Source organism: Citrus sinensis, chromosome 8 (genome assembly GCF_022201045.2).
Source record: "Citrus sinensis cultivar Valencia sweet orange chromosome 8, DVS_A1.0, whole genome shotgun sequence".
NCBI lineage: Eukaryota > Viridiplantae > Streptophyta > Magnoliopsida > Sapindales > Rutaceae > Citrus > Citrus sinensis.
In genome coordinates this window covers 27,686,028-27,708,281 of record NC_068563.1, presented here as the reverse complement: position 1 = coordinate 27,708,281, position 22,254 = coordinate 27,686,028, and the positions used below count along the sequence as shown (strand labels likewise).

The following is a 22,254-nucleotide window of genomic DNA, read 5'->3' as shown; positions in this document are numbered from 1 at the left end:
TCAAAGGGGTTGACTCAGTGAAGTGATTCACCGCGGCTAACATTTAAGTTATAAAAAATCTGCTGAGGAAAAGAATCCACACCCGTTTCAATTGGTCAAAGAAAAAATCAACATACATATTAAAAACATTTTACGCAAATTCGAGTCTTCTGTCACCCTTTATCTCACGCGTTTAAAAGTCAAGACGTCCCACTTGCGTGGCTCCTTCATTTCGTCTTTTCTATCAAGTTGCGTCAACAACTTTATTCCCCATTAGCAAAAGCTTTAGTATGTATATACAAATTAACGCATCCTTTTTTGCACTCAGTGTTCGTTCTTTCCTTCTCCCCCTCAGTCCCTCACAGACCTGAGTCATCAGAGAATCTGACTGTTATTAATTAGATTAATAAGAAATTCTCGAGAGTCTCATTGATAATATTTCGCAGACTGGAGAGTTGATTATATGGCCGGAGCTAGCGGAGGAAGATCTTTGGAGGAGACGCCGACATGGGCCGTTGCGGTCGTTTGTTTTGTTTTGGTTACGATTTCAATAATTATCGAGCACATAATCCATCTTATCGGAAAGGTGAGTGATTTTTAACTCTTTACGAACACTTATGAGCTTCGTTTTTGTGAGTGATTTTGTACTCAACTTTGGAAACTCTTTCACCTTTGCAGTGGCTGACAAAGAAACACAAGAGAGCTTTATACGAAGCACTCGAAAAGATCAAATCAGGTGCATGTAGAAGAACTTCATCATTTTAATTACTTATTGATAATTAATATATATATATATATATATATGTATGTATGTACAGTTAATATTATAACCAAAGTGCAAGCTTCTTAACAATTTTTTTAATTCTTTTTGGGCGTGTAGAGTTGATGCTACTGGGGTTCATATCGTTGCTACTAACAGTAGCAGGTAGTTGGATATCAAAAATATGCATACCAGAAAGTGTAGCAAATACATGGCATCCATGCGATAAGGAAAGAGAAGCAGAGCTAAACAATGAGAAGGAGACTACTGAACAAGAAACGACAGAACACGAAAACCGCCGGAGGCTTCTGGCGGCGGTGGCCGCCTCGGGTGGAAGTATCCGAAGAGCTTTGGCGGCGGGATCAACAACCGACAAATGTTCCAAGGTATGCTTTGACCAGTATATATCTATAAATAATATATTATATTCCATCAATAGGCAATGCGATTAATATGTTGCGTAAATTCTCCATAACTTGATCTTGTCCTGTGTGAAGGCAAAAGTTTAAAGATTCTTTTGCTCAACGAGCTTTTTCCTTAAGATTTTTTCATTTGAAACTTCAATCCTCTGATTTATTTTGGTATTATAAATAATAATAAGTCGGCCACATACAAATCTTGATATGTAATAATTACAATTTAGATTTTTACTAAATTGCACGTAAATTTCAACAATTGGCAGGGCAAAGTTCCATTTGTGTCTGAGGACGGTCTCCATCAACTCCATATTTTCATCTTTGTCTTAGCACTTTTCCATGTCCTTTACAGTATCCTTACAATGGCCTTGAGCAGAGCCAAGGTAATTAAATTCTAATTTCTCCGCAAACGTCACCTCTCTCAGCTCCCCCATTCTCATTCTTTATTTATTTATTTATTTTTGGCTAATTTGTTGGCTAATCAACACCCAGATGAAGAAGTGGAAGAAATGGGAAAAGGAAACAAGAACCATTGAGTATCAGTTCTCTCACGGTTAGTCCAATTAATTTGCCGAAAAAATTGAACATCTGCTTTTTACAACTTGAGCTCAAAGGTACATTTTGTTCAGAAAAAAATATATTATATCTAAACTAAACGCTGACATTGATATTTCGTTGATTTTATTTACAGATCCTGAGAGGTTCAGATTTGCAAGAGAGACATCGTTTGGCAGGAGGCATTTGAGTTCGTGGACCAAGACACCTGTCCTCATTTGGATAGTAAGAAACTCTCTTTCATTTCTTTCTTGTTATCAATATTTTACTGGATAGCATGCATGCATAAGAGTGTTTAATTCAATGAAGTTCATTGGCACAAGCTACCTTTAAAAAAATATTGACATGTGCAAGTTTGCAAATTGTTACCAAATTAAGCAATATTTACTTCACCAATCCCTTTCATCATTAATTATTATTAGAACCTAGAACAGCTTATGAGCTATATTATTCAATCTGATCAACTATCAATTGCCCAAAATTTAATGCATACGATAACTCGAGAGATTAGTTTCGTGATAGCCACTATCAAACAAATTTTATTACCAAAAAGTTCTTGTTTGTTTCTTCAATAACTCCCTTAACTTTTCAAACTTGACCATCAAATATCCAAATTTGTTAACCCACTTTTATATATGATTTGAAAAAGTAGGGCAAAAAAGGCTCATACACCTCTAATATTTGCTAAAACATACATATAAATTCTCTTGGTTTTAAAAATAGGCACTTGAAAAAATAAATTATATGAGACAAAATATTTAATTAGGTGGATGACACTTTTGTTCATATCCAAAGTGTACAGATTTTTCAAACTTTTTCTAAAGGTTTTTCAATTAATTAGATATTATTTTCTTTGATGGGTATAGGACCACGTGGGGCTTATAATCAGTCAATTTTATTAATTTCATATTCGTTAGAAATTTTGTTCATAAATTAATGAAGGTCGATGGCGGTCCTAACATGGCTGCTTATATTACGACTGCACCAGAAACCATATAATTTCCGCCCAAAAAAAAAAAAAAAGGAATTGAAATGACTTTTGACTTCTGACTTTTATTCATAAAAAAACTGAAGCATTTTCACGTCTATTCATTCCTTTTATTTATTTTTGTATTTGTGCGAACTCAATTGAGGGAATAATCTTGTTCACATTGTTTCGAATTTTCTTGATTTGTAATTTATTTTTTTCAGGTTTGTTTCTTCAGGCAATTTGTTCGGTCGGTTCCCAAGGTTGATTACTTAACTCTCAGGCATGGATTTGTCACGGTAATTTTCTTGTGTTTTCAAAGTTTGGCAATTTCAATCAAATATTATTAATTTTGTCAACTATTTTTTCCTTGAATTATTAATATTTTCAGTTAGATATACAAAGAGCTTTGAATAATTCTGATGGAGATGCATGTAAAATGGTTGGATTAATTAAGACCGAAAATGGTTTTCGGACTCAGGAGCATAGATTACGGGGGTTGATTAAAAGAATTTTAATCCAATTTGAAGAGATTTGGATATTCTAATTGTTCATTAGAGCATATTTGAAAGTATCAGAAACTCAAATTTTTTTATTTTAAAAAGTTCTCATCTTGTCGAGTTGTGTTGTTGATTATTCTTTTTTAAATTATTATTAAAACACTCTGTTTAATGATCTAGTTTCTTTGACTTTTGGTTTCCAAGGCTCCCAAGAGTAGTTTTTACTACCAACTATAGGTACTTTGTTTGTTTTAAATATGACCAAATATTTTTTAATTGTTTCTCTTAGAAAAGACTTGGACTACACTAAGGAAAAAAAAAAAGAAAAGAAAAAGTAATAACATATTCTTTAAACTTCAACTTCTTATAGACCTTAGTTGAGTTCGCCCATGAATTTAACCTGATAATCGATTAATAATAATTCAATGAATGACTGGTAAGAACTCATAGCCTCTATTTGCCAAATGTCCAACTACCTTGTTTAATTAGTTCTTGCAATTTACAAATTAAATCTGTGTTCATTGTCCACAATTCAATCTGTCAAATGTATGTTGAAACTTATGGAAGTCGTTTTTTTTGTTGTCAATAATTTTGAATTTTCAGGCACATTTGGCACCACAAAGCCATACCCAATTTAACTTCCAAAAATACATCAATAGGTCACTGGAAGAGGATTTCAAGGTGGTTGTGGGAATCAGGTCAGTACATTTAGTTGTAAACCTTCTTATTTATTTAGTAGTGATGCACATCTTAATTGCAAATTCCACATTATAAACGAACTTAACCCTTTTTATTGCTTTAATTTCAATTTCAGTCCATTAATCTGGTTCTTCGCAGTGGTGTTTCTGCTTTTCAACACTCATGGTGAGTAAATTATATTTTCAAATAATACTCATTTATGTTCCATGTGTTTTATTTTTATATCCAATACTAACCGAACAAACTGACTAATATTTCATCTTACAATTCTTTCTGTACAGGCTGGTATGCTTATCTATGGCTACCCTTTATCCCATTAATTGTAAGCACATATAATTAAGTTAATTATCTTTCCAAACTTTTATACATCCTTAATCAGCCTACCCTTTTTATTAGTTAACAGCGGGATTATTAATCAACGGCTGATGATAAATTTGCAGGTGATCTTGCTGGTGGGAACCAAGCTGCAAGTGATCATAACCAAAATGGGAATTAGAATTCAAGAAAGAGGAGAAGTTCTAAAGGGAGTTCCAGTAGTTCAGCTTGGTGATGACCTGTTTTGGTTCAGTCAGCCTCGCCTCATTCTTTATCTCATCAACTTTGTTCTCTTTCAGGTACCTATTTAACTTGTTTCTCTTTACACCCACCTCATGAAACTATAGTCAATTGGTCAGTGTTTACTTATTTCCATTGAGAAAGGAAGAAACTTTTGTGACATCTCTTTTTGGTTTTTTCATCGCAGAACGCCTTTCAGCTAGCTTTCTTTGCATGGAGTTGGGTAAGCTCCTCTGGATTTTGTTTTTCACTTATCATCATTTTCTTTTTAAATAGAATGATAGTCATGAAGCTCTATATTTATTTGTTTATTCATTTATTTATTTTATTTTTTTCAGTTTGAGTTCGGGATCGAATCTTGTTTCCATGAGCATACAGAGGACATAGTCATCAGAATCACAATGGGGTAATTAAATTTGCTTTCTAATTAATTATTGAATTAATAATTAACCAAATTGCTGGCAGACATGCTTAATTATTGTTGATTAAATTTTTCTCAGGGTCCTCATTCAGATACTTTGCAGCTATGTCACTCTCCCACTCTATGCCCTGGTAACTCAGGTATGTACAAGTAAGCTACTTCGTAATTATTTGCAATGTTGTAATAATATATTATGAATGACACAATTATTGATTAACAGATGGGTTCAAATATGAAACCAACCATATTCAACGAAAGAGTAGCAGCAGCTCTAAAGAATTGGCATCATACAGCCAAAAAACACATTAAACAAAACAAAGGGTCTGTGACACCTTTGTCCAGCAGGCCATCCACCCCATCCTACAACATGTCTCCGGTGCACCTCCTCCGCCATTACCGGGGCGAAATGGACAGCGTCCAGACGTCACCGAGAAGATCCATGGAGCAGTATTTGGACTCCGAGTCACCGTCTCCGTCGCACACGTTCCACGGCGAAGGCTCATCGCCACACCACATTGAACAAGGTTTCTACATAGAATATAACAAGGGTGCAAATGACCCGGGGCCTAGCCAACAACATGAGATCGATATTGTAACAACGAAAGAATTTTCGTTTGATAAGAGGACAATTACATAATTAAGCAAAATATTGCGGGATTCAGTTTCATGAAATTAATTAATTATACATAAGAGCAACTTAATTTCAGGGCCTAGGCCAAAGGGTGACGAGTCTTCGAATGTGTTTCATCACCTTGTAAAGAAAAGTTCTTTTGCTCTTGGGATGGTTTGGCGGTACGTCATGAAGATTGGTACTCAAGGAGCTCTGCAATTGTTTATTTGCATATGTACTTAATTTTTTTTTTTTTTTTTTGTACAATTTGTAATTTTGTATTAATAGTAGTGTAAGTAGTGGCTTTGTGTTTCAATTATTACTCCCATGGTTAGTCAATATACGATATGGAGACTTGTAATTCTACTCCGTAAACAAAAGTTTAAGTGAAGCGCGTTGCACTTTTGTATACAGAGGCAGCTCTTTTTACAATATTCAAACAAACTTCAATGCGAAGCAGTAGAGTTGGATTTTTTTTTTTTATAATTTAATTCATTAGTAAAATATTGAGAGGTCGTTGGAATGCAAAATTAACCTAGAATCATCTAATCCTTTTAATTATTAGAATCTCTTTGAATTATAAATAGTGATAAAATCTTAATTATTTGTAAGTTTGCCTTTGTTATGAAGAATACCGACATATCAATTTCTTAAAAGTTATGTTTAGAATTTTGGCATTGTAGCTAAAAAAAAAAAAATCTAGACATTAGGATTGAAATAAGTCATTATCTTCTTAATAAGTCCCAATATCACGTGTCACTCATTTTTTGAATGATAAATTTTATAGTTTGTTAATACATTTAACAGATGAATACCAAATTAAATGAGACTCAAATTAAGACTTGGATAATAAATACCTCACATTGATTTTTATCTTGCCACTAAAGAGATTTGTACTATTTAATTTTAAAAAATAAGGAATGATTAGCTAAAGAAGATTTTTTTTTTTTTTAACACTTGAATAAGTCGAGTTTTCTAATTTCTAAATATGAGAAGAAAATCGACCCCATTAGAGACTTTGAATCCTTATCCAGTATCCACAACGGGCAAAAAGGGCAGCGACTCACCATCGCGTTATTTTTATGTTTCCGTAATTGAGGAAAGTTATGCGACAGTAAGCGAAATTGTAATCCCTAAAGAAGTGAGGAAACCAATAAGAGAAAGGGAAATTAAGATAACAACGTATGATTCTGCGAAAATTGAGCCAACCGGAGATTTGAAAAGTCCGCATAGGAAAAGGGTAGAAAGCAGGGCATGCAATTAAAACACTTCTTGAATTGAATCGGCCAAGTGTTGCTTGCATTGCCCTCCACAAACTGCCTTGCTGTCATCTGAAGCTGAAAGAATTATCCCTATCTCCGTCAGTTTTTTTCTGCAACAAAACGACAATCCCCCGCCTTCGCTCATCCTAATTCATCCCCCGGTTTTGTTCCACCTTTTTTTAATCAATAATTAATTCCTGCCCCCTGTTTCCCCTCTCTCTCTGTACACTCTACCCACCAAAACCATTTGCTATCTTTCCAATTTTCTTCCGTATATATACACACTTTCACAGAACATTTCATATTACAGCACTACGTATATTACTTTCAATAGAAAGATAAAAAAAGTCGTATATATGTATACGATGGAGACGGTGCAGGGACTGTTGGGGAAGCTGGGGCGGCAGTGCTATGCTGTATTTTGCTTGGGTGTGATTCTTGTGGTGTCGGTGACAATCGCTCATTGTGTTGAACCAAAGGATATATCTGCATCAGCTGCTGGTGAAAGCAGCGCCAAGACCACCCGTCGTCGTCTTCGACCTTTACATGGTCCTCCTCTTCCAGCTTCTCCCAATTTCCACTGATCATCACTCCCCACCAGCCAACCAGCTGCTCTATGCTACCTCTTCTAGAATTCTAGAGACTTTAATTAACTAATTAATTAACTTCTAGACTTGTTTATGGGTTTAATCAATTTGCTCCCCCCCAGTTTCTATGTAAAAATTTTGCTTAATTTAATTAATTGTTAATTAACAAATAACAGAAACGCTAGTTTTCGCGCAAGTTTCGACATCACTTGGTTGCCTTCTGTATCAAGAGAGGTTGTCTCTGTCTTCCATTACGAGTACCAAAAGAGGTTGATAAAAATTTTTAATGTTCGAATTTCTTTTTCTTTTTTTTTTTTAATTGTTGTTCATTGTTGACCTTTACTGACGTGGATAAGGGGCACATAACTCATATATTTGTTTATGTAGTAATGATTCAGATTATATTTTTTGTGAATTGTGTCCCTAATGGATTAAATATGATAAAAATATGATGTTGCTGCCATAGGCTTTGTCGCCAAAGATGGCTCGTATCAACGGGTAATGTCGCAAATTTAATCTGTTAATAATTTGCTAACGGATAAATCAAAATTATATGAACAGAGGGGCACCTTCGAGACAAGCACTAAATTTGTGAACTCATTTATTAGCTTTGTAGTATATGTCTGTAAGGCAGACAGTTTTTTCATTTCTTAAATGTGAGTGGTAAAAGGATTCTGTAAAGGCAGTCATTTGATCAGTGTTTTATATGATTCAGTAAAAACAGATAATTTCCTTTTTTAAAAAATGTAAGTGATAAAAATTTGGGTTATAAAAATTAATTTTTAATGTAAACTAATCTCATTAATAATTAATTATTAATCTCATATAATATAATATAATATGAATTGCACCGCTGAACAATAACCCGATGTAATAAAAAAATAAATAAATAAAAACCGCGCGAACCACCCCGATTTTCCGGTTCGTCTTTAACTACTCCCTAACAACCCTCATAATCCCCGCCTGAAACAGACCCCTCAACTCCTCGTATTGACGCTTTGACCCCAAACCTCACTTCACTCTTCTCTGTGTCGCTTCTCAACAGTCAACAAAAGCATAGTAATAATAAAAATTCTCCTTGAATTCCTTACCCACTCTCACAACAAACAACATGGCCCGAGGCTCATCGCAATCCTCCACCTCCTCCGCCACCTCGCGACCCGGCGTCGTGGCTCCCCGAGGCTCAGCAGCCGCCACAGCGGGGATGCGCCGCCGCCGCGTCACTGGATCATCCGGCAACGGCTCAGGCTCGGTCGGCGGCGCCGGAGCTAGCACAAACATGCTCCGATTCTACACTGATGATGCTCCCGGGCTGAAGATCTCGCCCACCGTCGTCCTCCTCATGAGCCTCTGCTTTATCGGGTTCGTTACCGCTCTTCACGTCTTCGGGAAGCTCTACCGTCACAAATCCGCTAACTAACCGAGAGAATCACGATTGTTGATGGTAACTTTAGTTTGCTCTGGCTTATTTTATATTTAGATTTTTGTTCTTTTTTTGGTTTTTTTTTTCTCTTTGTAAATGATGGCTAAAAATTTGGACTTTGCTGGTTTTGACTTGACGTTGAGGTAGTGGATGAGCCTTTGGTGCTTTAATTGCGTTTATTTGTTAATCATTGATCTAGTTGTTTTGATTGGATTATTATTACTTTTTTAAAAAATTTTAATTTTTTGTGTTATAATTAATGCAATGAGGTACCAATTAGGGGGTATAACATAAAGATTAGTATATTTACTCTAATAAATTGTGAACCAACAAGAGGGTTTTTTGTTGGATTGTAATGAGTCCGTGTTGCTTCTAAGATTTGAGTTTTTTACTGGTCAGGAAGTATCTTCTTTTGTTTGTCGGTTTATGTAATGTTTATCCATGGAAATGATATCAAATACGGACACTGGTCTGTGTTTAGATTCTGACATGGGGAGTCAAATCGCTAATTTCTTTGGCGATGATTTAGAAAGAAAATTTTGGAACTATTAACTTGTATATCTTCATCTGTCTGTTTTACCTGGGTGTGAGTGATTAACCCTTAGTCTGTGTGCTTTTGCCCTGATTCCACTGTAGTGCTGGTGTGAGCTGCTTAACCTTGTGGTGAAGTTGCATTAGAATCCAATGAGTATTTGTAGTTGCATTAGAGTTCAGCGACTGTTTGACTCCTATATTTCATTTTGATAATTTTTTGATCATGACACTCAATAATCGATGGGTTAGAGGGAAACTGTTTTATTGGGAGAGCAGAGCTAATGCCAAAATGTCTTGGTAGCCATATATGTTGGTGCTTGAAATTGTTGTGGGTTACTGTGGAAGATGGATGCTTAAACATTTCATCTTTTCCACCTTACGGCAGCAATTGCTCCAATTTTGAGATTCTCATGCTGTAGAATGCATGTCAAGTTTCCAATTGAAGGCGGATAGATATTAAATTGAGAGTAAGTACCTGGCCTTTTCATATTGAACGCCGTGTTCCTTTCCCTCTTTCTTGGGAAGAGAGGATAACACTTTGGGGACAAGCCTGTGCACTGATGCAAACTGTCCATCATTAGACTGCTCTTTTGGTTTTATATTATAAGGGCCAGAGCCTTTGATGAGCAAGAAGCCAATGTTGTAATTCATGTGAGATTCTCATGCTGTAGAATGCATGTAAAGTTCCCAATGTAGCTTTACAATAGGTTACAACTTGATTTTGATTCAACAGTGAAGTTTAAGGGCACCGCAGTTAGGAAATTAGTTTTTAAAAGTGCAATTGTATGATTAAAAACTTGAGAAAGTTTTGCAGGTTCTTCGTTTTCAAGTTGAATTCATCAGGTCCAAGTTAAATTTGTTTTGTTTTCAACATCATCCAACGTTGGCCATTTACCATCTCCTTGGGTAAAAGGAAACCTCGAGATCCCATTTCTACCATGTTCTGTACTTTTCACAAATTACATTGTTCCATACACAAGTCTCCAGTTGTTTCTCCTTATTTCCTTAGAAGGATGATGTGAAATGGCAGATTCTTCATTATTCTAGTGATGAAACATGTTAGAAACAAGCGGGTGATTGTAGCCGTCTCCCCAGCATTTTTGATCTCGTCTATTATGCTTATATTAGTTGCTTCCATTTGTTTTTACTTCTTTCTGTTATTCTTTCTTCTTCCCTTTTTCCTCTTTTGTTTCATACGATTTATCTGAGGAATTTTACGCACCCAAAGTTGTACACCGCTGTGTCGGTCATTTTCTTCTCCATTCATTACAATATGAAGCGTAGCCGCAGCTCTTGTTGGTGCAATTATAAAAGCAATTTTCAGGATATTAATGCTCTTAACAAAATGCGAGACTATAATTTTTGTAAGCCATTTTTAATTTTTAATGAAATTGTCAAATTGTCAGATTGTGTAATTCATAATGGATTCGATCAAATTCTGCCGCTATCAAATCAAAGTTTGATGCGGCTTTTTACCCATTCGTTGAAGAAATACCAAAGTGATAATTGATAAATTTGGTTAAATTATCTAATGCAGTACCGTGCGTTTTCATGATGTGAAAAGATATGAGAATCAAACGGTTCGTTAGACATGGACAATTTAACCAAATTTATGATTGTTAATCCACTCACTCAAATTGTCATCATTAATTATGATTGTTCAAAAGCATTACTCAGTATTTGATTGCCGAGAAACTAAAGAAAAAAATTTTCAAATTGAGATTGAGATTATTATTCTTATCTTGATTTAAAAGAAAATTTATAAAAATTTTTAAAAAATAAAAGAAATAAGTGCATCTTGAAAAGGTTTTTCAAATAAGATTTTATTATTTATTTGAAGAGTTACATCAACATTTAAGACTTTAAAAAATACTTCAATTAAGATTTTTTTAAATAAGAAATGATTATTTTTCTTTAATTTTATAGAGTTGTTTTCTCTCTCTTTAATTTATATTTTATTATTTTTTATTAGAAAGAGAGAGAAGTGTTTTAATTACTATTTATTTTTTCTTTAAAAAATATTTATTTAATTAAAATAATATCAACTTATTTCTATATAAAGAGTCTTTTAAAAATAATATATTTTTCACTTTTTTTTACCATAAAATAAATAAATAAATATTTAAAAGATAAAATTAATTTGCCGATGATCTAAAATAACGGACGCGAAGGATACAGAAATTTGTAAACCCGCCAAAAACAGAAACCGGTAAAATGGCCCACGCTGTGATCATCATCTTTCTTCACAAAACGCACTCCGCGCTCAACGACTCGTTTTTGGACTTCCCAAAATAGAAAGTGATGAGAAGAGAGAGTAAAACAGAAATGGCGAAAATCGGAGAGAAAGAGAGAGAATCGAGATCAAATTTGTCTCTCTGTCTCTCATTGGTGCAAGATGACCGTGATCGATATTCTCTTCAGACTCGACGACATTTGCAAGAAATACGACAAGTATGATATCGAGAAACAGCGTGACCTCAATGCTCATGGCGACGACGCCTTCGCTCGCTTCTACGCTACCGTCGAATCCGAAATCGACAAAGCTCTCCTTGTCAGGAAGCTCTCCTTTTTTTTTCCCTTCAATTTTTATTTTTGTTTGAATATCAATGACAAAATGTCCGATAAAATGAATTTTATGTGGATTATTTTGTTTTAATAGATTTTCAATTTTAAAAATGCTCTGGCATTACTCTTTGAATTTGCTTCTACTTACGTGATTTTCTACAAATTCATTTAAGTTTTGCAGAAAGCTGAAACAGCATCAATGGAGACCAACAGGGCGGCTGCGGTTGCAATGAAGGCAGAGGTTCGTCGGACCAAGGCCCGACTGCTGGAGGAAGTTCCTAAACTGCAAAAATTGGCGCGCAAGAAGGTAATTTTGTTCCATAATTGTATGGTTAGTCATTGTTTCATTTATTACTTTTCTGAACTACACGCCGGTGCTATTTTTAAAATTTCAGATTTGTGAATCCAGGATCAGATTATTTACTACATTTTAGAGTTAGAGGTCAAAATTAGATGGTACCATTTGTCAGCATTAAGTAGAGAGTGACATTTTCCTTTTATAAGCCTTTGAGGATTCATGATGTTGAGATAATAACGGCACAGGTGATCTAAATGCCATATAATTGGATTCTACCGTATTGTAGTTTAGCTCTCAAGTTGCTTTTTTATGATGGGTGTTATTCTCTTTTACATAGGTTTGCCTTTTAAATTAGTTAATTGTGTTGGTGTTAGCTCCTAAAAGAAGCTTATCGATTAGTCGGCCTGCAGTTCGGAACTTGATTGGTGTCGGATAAACTGGAGTGCTTTGGTCCAGCTGTTATTGTGTCTGACTCTGAACGATTGGGTGCAAATGACAAAAGTTTGCTTTCTACTATACAAAGTCAAATGAGAAGGTAAAAAAAATTAACAATGATAAATAAGAAACCATAGTAGATAGTATTTATGAAGATTCACTAAGAAAAACTACAAGACTCTCCAAGATTAGATGAAAATTACAAAAAGAAGCACACATAGGTTTTGGGATCAAGCATAGGACACCAATGGAGCCTTGTTTGCTACTTGAGTTTTCTAGATATCTTTCCTGAGTCTAGTTTATAAATCCCATTTCCATGAGAAATTATAAATAAAAATAAAATAAAAACTAACATCCCCAACTTGACACATGGTACTGGAGTTTACTGGGAAAAAAAGGTCTATCTTGAAAAAGGTAAAAAAGTACAGAGTTGGGAGGAGAGTTGATGAAGTTCTACACTTGCAAATTGGAGAATTATTTTGAATTTTCTATCAATTACAGTTTTTAAAGGGGAAGTTTTGCTACATTATGCTTCTTTAAGCGTATGAATGTGCATGTGTTCTTAGGTCATTTGTTTTTTATGGATGTGGGATTGACTTTAGGTAGAAACTTTAATTATCAAATGGAAATTCCCAAAGTTCTTACATTGACTAGCACCGTCTGTCGAAACTATCCCTCTGGATCAATTATGAAAGTAATGCAGGATTTTCCAGGACTTGGAAGTCATAATACTATTGCTATATTCACAGGTTAAGGGACTTTCTAAGGAAGAACAAGAAACTCGTCACGATTTGGTCCTTGGACTATCAGAGAGGATTGAAGCAATACCGGATGGGAACACGAATGCTACTAAAGCAAATGGAGGATGGGCAACTTCAGCATCTAATAAAAATATCAAATTTGACTCAGGTGTTTATCATTGTTCTTGCTTTTTCTTGAATCACAGTTTTTCAATTGAATTTGGGTAATTAGGCTTGATTGTTTGGAGACAAACCATCAGACGGGAACATTGGTGATGATTTTTTTCAGCAAAGTGAAGAATCAAGTCAGTTTAGGCAAGAATGTGAAATGAGGAAAATGAAACAGGCATGTAACATTCTTAATCAATACAGTACCTTTTATTTTTGAAATGTAAACAAATGAGGCAGTTGATTTCATAAGGATACTGCTCTATCCACATGCTGATACCTTCACATTTGGTTCAATGACATTTGCACAGGACCAAGGACTTGATGTTATTTCAGAGGGATTGGATACACTGAAAAATTTGGCACTTGATATGAATGAGGTTGGTTATTTTTCATAGAATTTAGTTCATGATCCTCTCAGACAAAAGCACATATTGATAATTTATTTGGCATGTTCAGGAATTGGATAGGCAAGTTCCATTAATTGATGAAATTGATACAAAGGTTAGAAGTTTGTTGCTATGCTCAGCATATTTCTTCTTTATCAGACGCACAAACAGAATTAATGATGTGAAAAGAGTCTTTATATGCATCACTGCATTCTAATTTGGTGCCTCTGCAGGTGGACAAAGCAACTTCTGACCTGAAAAACAACAATGTGAGACTCAAGGAAACTCTTTTAAAGGTAATTAACCAGAATGGATGATTTTATTTGAATTTTTTATTGTTCAGTGTTCCATGATTAATTGCCCGTTATGCGGAGAGATTGGCTTGGTTCCAACAGATGGCTTTCTCACTTTTATTCCAGGTGAGGTCCAGCAGAAACTTCTGCATTGACATCATTTTGCTTTGCGTAATTTTGGGAATTGCCTCATATTTATACCAGTAAGTTCTTAATCTTCTCCTTTTGTCCATGATTCAATGTTGGTGCTTAGCTTTTGTTGTGTTCTCTCATTAATGGTCTTTCATTTCTCGTTTCTTACTTGAACATGATTGTGTGACTAGCATAACATGGCCCATCTTGTATTGGCTAGCAATATCCTAAATGAACTATAGCCATGGCATCAGTAGCTTGAAATATTGTTTGCTCAGAAATTTGCATTAAGGATTAATTTCGGGTTACCCTCTGGAAAAATGAAAATCTTCAAAATACCGCTAAATTATTGTTAACTTCACCTATTTTTATTTAATAAAAGGAAAAAGTGGGGGTGCATTAATGAAAATTTTTCATCTTCTTAACAAAAATAGGAGGAGGTTTATACAATAATTTGAGGGTATTTTGAAGATTGTCATTTCATCAAGGATAATTCGAAATTTATCCTTAAGTTAAATAATTGTTCTATCTTCATAGACAGATGAGCAATATAAAGTTTCGATTCAATTTCTTGTTGGGAAATTTTCTTGGGAGTCTCTCTCTCTCATATGTAAGAAAGCTGTATTTGTCAGTTGTTTTGCAGCCCCATTGAGTTTCCTGTCACTGACTTATTAGTTACAGAAATATTTGCGCTGCATGTGTGGGCCATTCCTATGATTCGATGCTGAGATCTTTCTGGTCCTATAGCGTTTGCAAATTCTTCACTTCATGTGGTACAAGGGTACCAAAATTCACTTTTTAGTACACAATTGTACGCTATAGGAAATTACTGACTTAGTGACATTAGCGTCTAATCTCTCTTGTTGTCCTAGTTTAGGCTTTCGCCAGCATCATATTCCTGAATTCTTTGAAAATTGGTGAATGTTGCATCTTGTGTGGAATGAATCCTGAGTCATTGATGTCATGGTGGAGAGATGGTAGTCTATGCTCTCCTAAATTAATGCAAGTCATTCAGGAAGACTAAGTTCTTCCTGCTGTAGTATCAGAAAACTCAACTAGGTTGAAATAATATGTTGTCATATCTCCCGAAAGTACTCACTTTAGAGTATAGACGCTGATTCTCTATTCATAAACTGTGTTTCCTCCCCCTTCCCGCCCCGCACCCCCCCCAAAAAAAAAAATCTAATGACATATTTTCTTTTTATTGCAGAGCACTGAAAAATTGATTTGAGAGGCTTCTTATTCAGCCACCAGTATCAGCATGTTGTTATATTGTTTATTTGTTTGAGGATTTGTTTTGGTTTGATTTTCACCATTTTCTGCTCTTTACTTGGGACGAAACTGCGGAATAGAAAAGAATACACCAACCCTAAGAGCCCCTGGGATTAATTGTGGATTGGCCTCCGGAAGCTGGTTTGAATATGGCGCCTAACTGGATTGACTATTTAATAATCTATTAGTTCATCGTTTCTCCCACACATAACAAAGTGCTCAGCAATAAAAAAGGTCAAAATGTGATATTGTAATATTTTACAGTTTTTCATTTGTCAACATTGTTTTATTAACCCTGTATGTTATTGCATAATAGATGCTTCTTCGAGTTTCCTTCCGATTTTATGCATGATCAATTTATGTGTAACCATAATATTTTTCACATTATAGATGTTGCAAGTTGGGAAGTTCAATAAACAGGTACTTAAATACTCCTTGCTTTTACAGACAATGAATTACAATCTAGATTATTAATATGAACCGCTAAGTCACACTCATGCCCCGATACCAGGGTCATAACTTATCTACATTTTATGCTGTACAGTCTGACTATTGGTCTTCACTTAAGGGTTCATTATTGCAAATATTTGCTAGTGAAAGCCAATTCGTTAAGCTCCGGGAAATCAATGAGGGTATCTGAAGGATTATTGTAGATGCCTTCTTGACACTGACTGTAGTAGTCTATACCATGGTTAGGCAGTGCTTTGCTAAGTGGAAAATCCAGATCCTTGTTGTCACAAATTGATTTCTTGTTGAATGGAAGCAGGTTCTCACACCAGTTTTCCTCACTAGGCTTCCTCTTCAATGGGTTGAAAAGAGTATCCTTAGAAGAAACAGTTAGTGGGGAATTCACTCCGCTAGGAGCACATTCCCCATAGGCCGGAGTAGAATTGTTGCCATTGTTGCTTCCCTGACAGCTTAGACTTGAAACTGTTTGAATAGGAGGGAGAGCTTGACCGGCAAGTATAGAAGCTAATAGTCTGCAGTCTTTCGTTAGACAATCTCTGATCATGTCATCGTTATGGTTTACATATGCAGGCCGAGCCATCTCAGTCCTTGGTGAGTAATTCACCAATTCTGCCGTTTGAGTGCCGTGAATTTCCCATGCGCTCTTTGGCATGTTGCTTTTATGTCGAACCCGGCACAGTACCCAGTCATCCAACTGTGAGAACAAGTGAAAATGTTTTTTAATGCACTCAATCACGTTATGATTGATAAAAGTTGGTATGAAAGTTAATGTAGGAACTCAAAACAGAGTCGGACAGAATTGGCACAATTAAATTAATAAATTTTATTCTTCATTGACCAATTTGAAGTAAGAACTTTGTGTTACTTTAATTACTTTAGTGCTTCTAATACTCGTGCCCCACTAAAGGACAATATCTATTCAAAATTAAGGTCCCCTTGTCTGCACAAGAGAATAGAATACTTCAGATATCGTAAAATGGTTCATATCCTAGTGGCTCGTAACCCTGTTCCCAAATATTTTGGAATTTTCTTCATTACACATCAGAATGTCGGAACTCAAAGGAAAATGTGTTGATTTTCATTATAGTTTATTTGTTTCTATCCTTTTGCTTTCAGTTACTGAGAGTTGGAGACAAAGTACTAAGTTTTAGAAGATTCAAGAGAATGTTTATAGACTGTGGAGGGATTGAGGATAGAATAAAACAGAGAAGAGTATATTGAAAAATATAACTTCTCGACGCAATGCTTTGCTACGTGCTTGGGCTGTCAATATTTTGGAAGCTAAAATCAAAGGTGACTAATTAATTCACGGCTTTTTAGAAGTGACATTGAGGACATATACAGAAAAGTAGATGAGTGCGGTAACACGGTATATGTACTAGGGTATTATTGCCTGCTAGCCTTGAAATTTGAGGTAGTGTTGGTTCACAAGCTTTTAGGGTGTATCCCAGTCTCCCCTAAAGACTAAACTATTATAAGGAAAAAAGCTTCAGCAATTTTGTTGCTTCGCTTTCTAAAGTCAACACCTAGGTTCCAAACATAACTAATCAACTAAAAGGTGTTTTGAGTATATTTGAGCAAAATCCAAGTTGGTTAGGCTCTCTTGTCATGGAAACAAAAGGTTAATTATCGAATCTCTAAGATGACCCTTAAGAGTAAGAGCTGAATGAAAACTTAGTTAATTTCTGATTTGAGTATGAAATTCGGGCGTGTGATAGCCTAAAAAATAACATGCAGCAAAGTTGAACCCTAAAATGCATATTATTGACGTCATCGCAAAACCCTAGAGTTTCAAATACAGACGGCAAAAAAGAAGGAAACAAAAAAAAAGATGATTGGTAGTCACTGTTATATAGCATATACCAGTGATACCCACTTACTCTCATGGACCCTTTTGACTTTGAGGGCTTAATCCTGGTATCAGCAAGTCTATACTCATTCATCATCCAGTCTGTCTTGGCTCCTCTCGGTGGCCGGCCGGTGTAAAACACTAGAGCTTTCTTGACTCCAAGGTTCTCCGATCCAACAGAACTCAGAATAGGTTTATCAGTTCCAGTGGCTTTCCAGTAACCTGAACCTGCGGCTCGGTTTGGCCTTTCTCCATTCGGGTACTTCCTGTCTCTTGGACTGAAGAAAAACCATTCATCTTCACCAAACAAAGCCTGCTCTGTTCACATACAAAACACGGTAACAGAATTAGTTCATTATCTAAGAAAGAAGTAATTAAGATCAATTAGCATGTCAACTGAAACTTTTGGTGTCAGGACGAGGTGAATAACAGACTTGGCAACTCCCATGGATTATACTTATAAAGATCAACTTCAGCAATCAATGAAGCTGGTAGCGGGCGCGAAGTAACTTTGTTTTGCAAGTAATAAACAATGAGCTCTTGATCAGAAGGATGGAACCGGAAACCAGGAGGAAATTGGAAACTTGCAGCTGGGTTATGCTCTCTCTCCATGCTGAAAGAGTTAGCTCAGAGGGGCCTTGATTTCTTCGTCCCCAAGGCAATGAAAATCGAAGTGATCGAGATGAGGGAATCAAGAAACGCGATGATATCGATCAAGATTACTTGTAACTATGTGAGAACACTGTTAGGGCATTTATATATATTGCGCACAGCATGACCATGCAGATGTGGACATAATTTAAGATAATTGACAGCAAGCAACCAAATGACCAAATTAAATTTCACGTAAAAAGCTTCCCTTTGGCTTTACTTTGTTGGTTTTGCATTCGTCTGCGATCCATTTAGACGTATAATTTGTTGATACGTACGTGTTATTAGAAAATAATTAATATTATGATAGTAGCCGGTAACACATACGTTTAAAATAAAATTTCCATCCAATTCCACGTACAATAAATATTACCTGTTTTAATTTGAAAATTCTAAGTTCGACGGTTAAGTCTCCCGTCCACAATTATATATAGACCTAAGAGAGAATTTGAATCTACGGGACATGGCAATTCGTCTTTTTCATGTATCAGATAGGGGCCGTAACGTGGGTCGGGTGATAAATTACTCTTCACTTCATCTTGGACAGCAAGAGTTCGAGCTTTTATGGAAAATAAATTCTTTTCTACATTAATTTATTAAACGGTGGAATGAAGTAATAGTTAATTTTACAAATTATGAAATTGGTTTTCTGATACACACCTTATCAAAACTTGTCCAAAATAAAAATATTGAGATTATAACTTGGGATTTATTTCACTTCCACAGTAAAACAGATTCGACTGGGGCAAACCGAAGCTTAAGCACTAGCCCCACAGAAATACAGATTAAGGAAAGATCAGAGATTTGACTGAAGTTTAGCTCAATTCTATGTAAATAAATTTTGGCCCCCTTAAATTTATATTTATTTTATTTGGAATGCAAGTTTTATGTTTCTTATTATATATAAATCATGGAAACAAAAATCCATTATACCATGTTGATAAAACAGAGAATGTTGACTCATAATTATGGCTTAAAATGCGTACGTTCTCAATTTGAACCAACGGTTCTAAAATTTGGCCATTTTAATTACACTTTCAAATCAGTTGTGAAAATTGTTTTCATATTAGAATTTAGTGCTAAAAATCTCAAAGTTTCATCTTAAATAATATAGTATTCATCAAGTGGATGATAAGATAATATAATTAGTTTACTTACAAAAAAAAAATTATATATTAACCACTTAATACATAAACATCATCTTAAATAAAATTTGGGATGTCTATTATTATTATTTTAAAATTATTCAGACGGGTTTGGATGTGAAATAGTGGGACCTAGATTTTGGATAAAGCCATCAAATAACACATAGGAAACTCGCAAATATCCCATGGAATCTAGTAAATCAGTAGAAAATGCGACGTAAAATCATGCAAATATACTCTCTCTGGCTCTATTAAAATCCCCATGCAACATAGTATAATCCGATCCAAGTCCTGTTAAAAAGTATACGTGTCTTTGCTTGTCTGAAAGACACAGTAAAGCCAACATGACAGCCGGGATTTCACCACCTTGAAAAGATTTCCGAGTTTGGACGTCGTTCAGTGTCTTTTTCGTTTACTTTTGCAGTAGAGTTTCATTATTTGTATAATTTTTCCTGCATCAGAACACTATTGAAGTGTGATTAGGTGCATGAAGTTGCACATTTTATAGTATGCGATTGGGCACATGTCAAGTTTTCATTGGCAGAAACTAAGCTGTGGAGCCCCAGCTCCCTAATTGGAGTTTGATATGAATGTGCAGTTGCACAATACAAGGTGTGCAATTTCAAATTAAATGACTGCTTCCATACATATGCATTTGTAATTAAAAATCTTTTTCGTCCAATTTTCTTTTTAGCTAACTAGTAAATACCACTTAAATTCAAGTGTTTTGTTAATACTTGTTCTTAATTTTATTGCTTAGGCCCTTACCCAGCGTGGGTTAAAACAATTTTAGTAATAGTATTAGAATCAATGTCTCTAGTTCGGATAGCTCATTTTTATATGGACTTTTATTTTCAGTTACAATGAATTCACATGACCATAAACATCACCAATGCTTCGCATGAGGGGTTAATGAATGGCGACGAAAAAAAAAATCAATGAAATAAATGATAATAAGTAACATGGGTTATGTGGTAATTTTTTTTTCCTTTTATTAAGAAATTTGGATGAAGATGATAAACCTTATCTATAAGACACCAACATTCCTTTCTATTATTACTCGAATTTACATGACTTCATAGATAAAACACATGGGAAGCGGACTTAAAACTTTTTATTACCCTGTATTAATTTATAAATTTATGGTAAATATCTATGTGAATAAAATAATATCTATATCAAGCAATGCGACACTAAATTTTTAATAACGTACATATATTTAATAAAAAAATGACAACAGTGCAATAAATATGCTTATAACATAGATGATTAAAACTGTATATTTAAAATTTGTTTATAAAATTCTTTTTTATTGTGTTGATAGAGAATGTGATATATTTGAATAATTTGATCTAATGAAAAGAAAAAGAATACGTATGACTATCAAGAAAATAAACCATCAGATTACAAAAATGTTATTAATTGTTACTATATCATTTTGTAACTTCCTATTACTATTGACAATGTTATAATATTGACTTTGTTTTTATTAGACCAAACCATCACCTTTTTTTTAATAAGTTAAATCACTACTAACATTTTAACCCTGATTTCAATTTATTTAATGATTATATAATTTAATATTTTATAGAACAAATATCTAACTCCAGCTAAAAAAAAGAAGAACAAAGTGTTGAAATGCAAACATACTTGAAAATTAAATAAAAACTTTGTTCTTCCATAAAAAAAATTATAAAAATTAAGTAGTATTAGTGAAATTTTCTACTTTTTCACCTTTTTTTTTTTTGATATCGCGTCGGCAAACAAGGCTGCTTTGCCTAAAGCCCGTAAACTAACTAAGAGTCATCCCTCTTTAATTAAAAATCGACGCATTAGCATATTAATTGAATATATGCATCTGCATAAAGAAAATTCCGGCCTAACCCAGCCGTTAGTTCGCCACTAAAATATATTCATGGCCAACTAATAAATTCCCCCGTGAGACTTGGCACATAAAAATTATATAAGGGAAAAAGACAATTAAACCCAAGGTTTGTCTTAATTGACAGCTAAACACACACTGGTTTAGAAGCAGACATCGAGCAAGCTCCTTTTTATTAGCGAATTGTCTATATGATCATGGAATTACCAAGATTAATGTCTTTATTTCAATCCAAATAGATAGAATTCACGAATAAAAGTGATATGTATGTACGATACAGTTTAGATTCAATTGTCCGTCTGAACAATGAGATCTAGTAATCTATTGGAGTAAATTTTAAAAATTTAGGTGTCCTACTAGATTAATACGTAAAAGTTTGTACATATTATGTACATTACCTAGTACTCTTCCCACTGAGTCATGTAATGTTGTAAGCATATCAAAATCATGAGTAGCCATTTGTGTATATCTTAGAATCCCTCCATTTGCATTGGATTAAGAGATATATTATACCATGATCCATTTAACAGTTAGGGAAAAAAGTAGGTAATGATGCCATGCATCTTCATCGATGAAAACAAACCGATGTTACCCAGGTGATTTCTTTTCAATTTGTTTGTAAATAGAGAGAGTAGGTTTAAAATTAAACAACCAGTAGCTTCTGCTCCACGCAGCACTTTTCATGTCACGGGTCCAACC

At 34.7% G+C, this 22,254-nt stretch overlaps 4 protein-coding genes across 4 annotated transcripts; 3 read left to right on the top strand and 1 right to left on the bottom strand.

Annotated features, from left to right (window-relative positions):
- Positions 1 to 238: 238 nt before the first annotated feature.
- Positions 239 to 5,853, top strand: LOC102612816 (MLO-like protein 6). The gene is made up of 15 exons (XM_006488069.4): positions 239 to 565; positions 658 to 715; positions 860 to 1,125; positions 1,422 to 1,538; positions 1,648 to 1,708; positions 1,847 to 1,935; positions 2,902 to 2,976; positions 3,781 to 3,875; positions 3,992 to 4,041; positions 4,158 to 4,198; positions 4,317 to 4,490; positions 4,619 to 4,654; positions 4,770 to 4,837; positions 4,932 to 4,992; positions 5,073 to 5,853. The coding sequence occupies exons 1-15, from the start codon at positions 443 to 445 to the stop codon at positions 5,487 to 5,489; spliced, it is 1,731 nt and encodes a 576-aa protein (XP_006488132.1). The 5' UTR covers positions 239 to 442; the 3' UTR covers positions 5,490 to 5,853.
- A 2,410-nt stretch (positions 5,854 to 8,263) lies between these two features.
- LOC102612513 (protein transport protein Sec61 subunit beta) lies at positions 8,264 to 8,904 on the top strand. The gene has a single exon (XM_006488068.4). The coding sequence runs from the start codon at positions 8,423 to 8,425 to the stop codon at positions 8,729 to 8,731; it is 309 nt and encodes a 102-aa protein (XP_006488131.1). The 5' UTR covers positions 8,264 to 8,422; the 3' UTR covers positions 8,732 to 8,904.
- Positions 8,905 to 11,461: 2,557 nt separating this feature from the next.
- LOC102612214 (syntaxin-71) lies at positions 11,462 to 15,923 on the top strand. Its single transcript, XM_025102408.2, has 9 exons — positions 11,462 to 11,819; positions 12,015 to 12,140; positions 13,316 to 13,475; positions 13,567 to 13,652; positions 13,786 to 13,854; positions 13,934 to 13,978; positions 14,097 to 14,159; positions 14,283 to 14,359; positions 15,499 to 15,923. Exons 1-9 carry the CDS (start codon positions 11,664 to 11,666, stop codon positions 15,512 to 15,514), a joined length of 798 nt encoding a protein of 265 aa, XP_024958176.2. The 5' UTR covers positions 11,462 to 11,663; the 3' UTR covers positions 15,515 to 15,923.
- Positions 15,924 to 16,088: 165 nt separating this feature from the next.
- On the bottom strand, positions 16,089 to 18,489 carry LOC102607886 (NAC domain-containing protein 2-like). Its single transcript, XM_006488583.3, has 3 exons — positions 18,312 to 18,489; positions 17,909 to 18,195; positions 16,089 to 16,722 (listed from the first exon to the last, which is right to left on the bottom strand). Exons 1-3 carry the CDS (start codon positions 18,487 to 18,489, stop codon positions 16,135 to 16,137), a joined length of 1,053 nt encoding a protein of 350 aa, XP_006488646.1. The 3' UTR covers positions 16,089 to 16,134.
- Positions 18,490 to 22,254: the final 3,765 nt, after the last annotated feature.

Excerpts from the sequence above, each read along its gene's own strand:
- LOC102612816 (XM_006488069.4), top strand. The coding sequence starts at position 443 with ATGGCCGGAGCTAGCGGAGGAAGATCTTTGGAGGAGACGCCGACATGG. Across the intron at positions 1,539-1,647 it reads TGGCCTTGAGCAGAGCCAAG|ATGAAGAAGTGGAAGAAATG; the intron begins GTAATTAAATTC and ends ATCAACACCCAG. Across the intron at positions 1,936-2,901 it reads CACCTGTCCTCATTTGGATA|GTTTGTTTCTTCAGGCAATT; the intron begins GTAAGAAACTCT and ends TATTTTTTTCAG.
- LOC102612513 (XM_006488068.4), top strand. The coding sequence starts at position 8,423 with ATGGCCCGAGGCTCATCGCAATCCTCCACCTCCTCCGCCACCTCGCGA.
- LOC102612214 (XM_025102408.2), top strand. The coding sequence starts at position 11,664 with ATGACCGTGATCGATATTCTCTTCAGACTCGACGACATTTGCAAGAAA. Across the intron at positions 12,141-13,315 it reads AAAAATTGGCGCGCAAGAAG|GTTAAGGGACTTTCTAAGGA; the intron begins GTAATTTTGTTC and ends CTATATTCACAG. Across the intron at positions 13,653-13,785 it reads AAATGAGGAAAATGAAACAG|GACCAAGGACTTGATGTTAT; the intron begins GCATGTAACATT and ends ACATTTGCACAG.
- LOC102607886 (XM_006488583.3), bottom strand. The coding sequence starts at position 18,489 with ATGGAGAGAGAGCATAACCCAGCTGCAAGTTTCCAATTTCCTCCTGGT. Across the intron at positions 18,196-18,311 it reads TAATCCATGGGAGTTGCCAA|AGCAGGCTTTGTTTGGTGAA; the intron begins GTCTGTTATTCA and ends GTATGTGAACAG. Across the intron at positions 16,723-17,908 it reads AGTCAAAAGGGTCCATGAGA|TTGGATGACTGGGTACTGTG; the intron begins GTAAGTGGGTAT and ends TTGTTCTCACAG.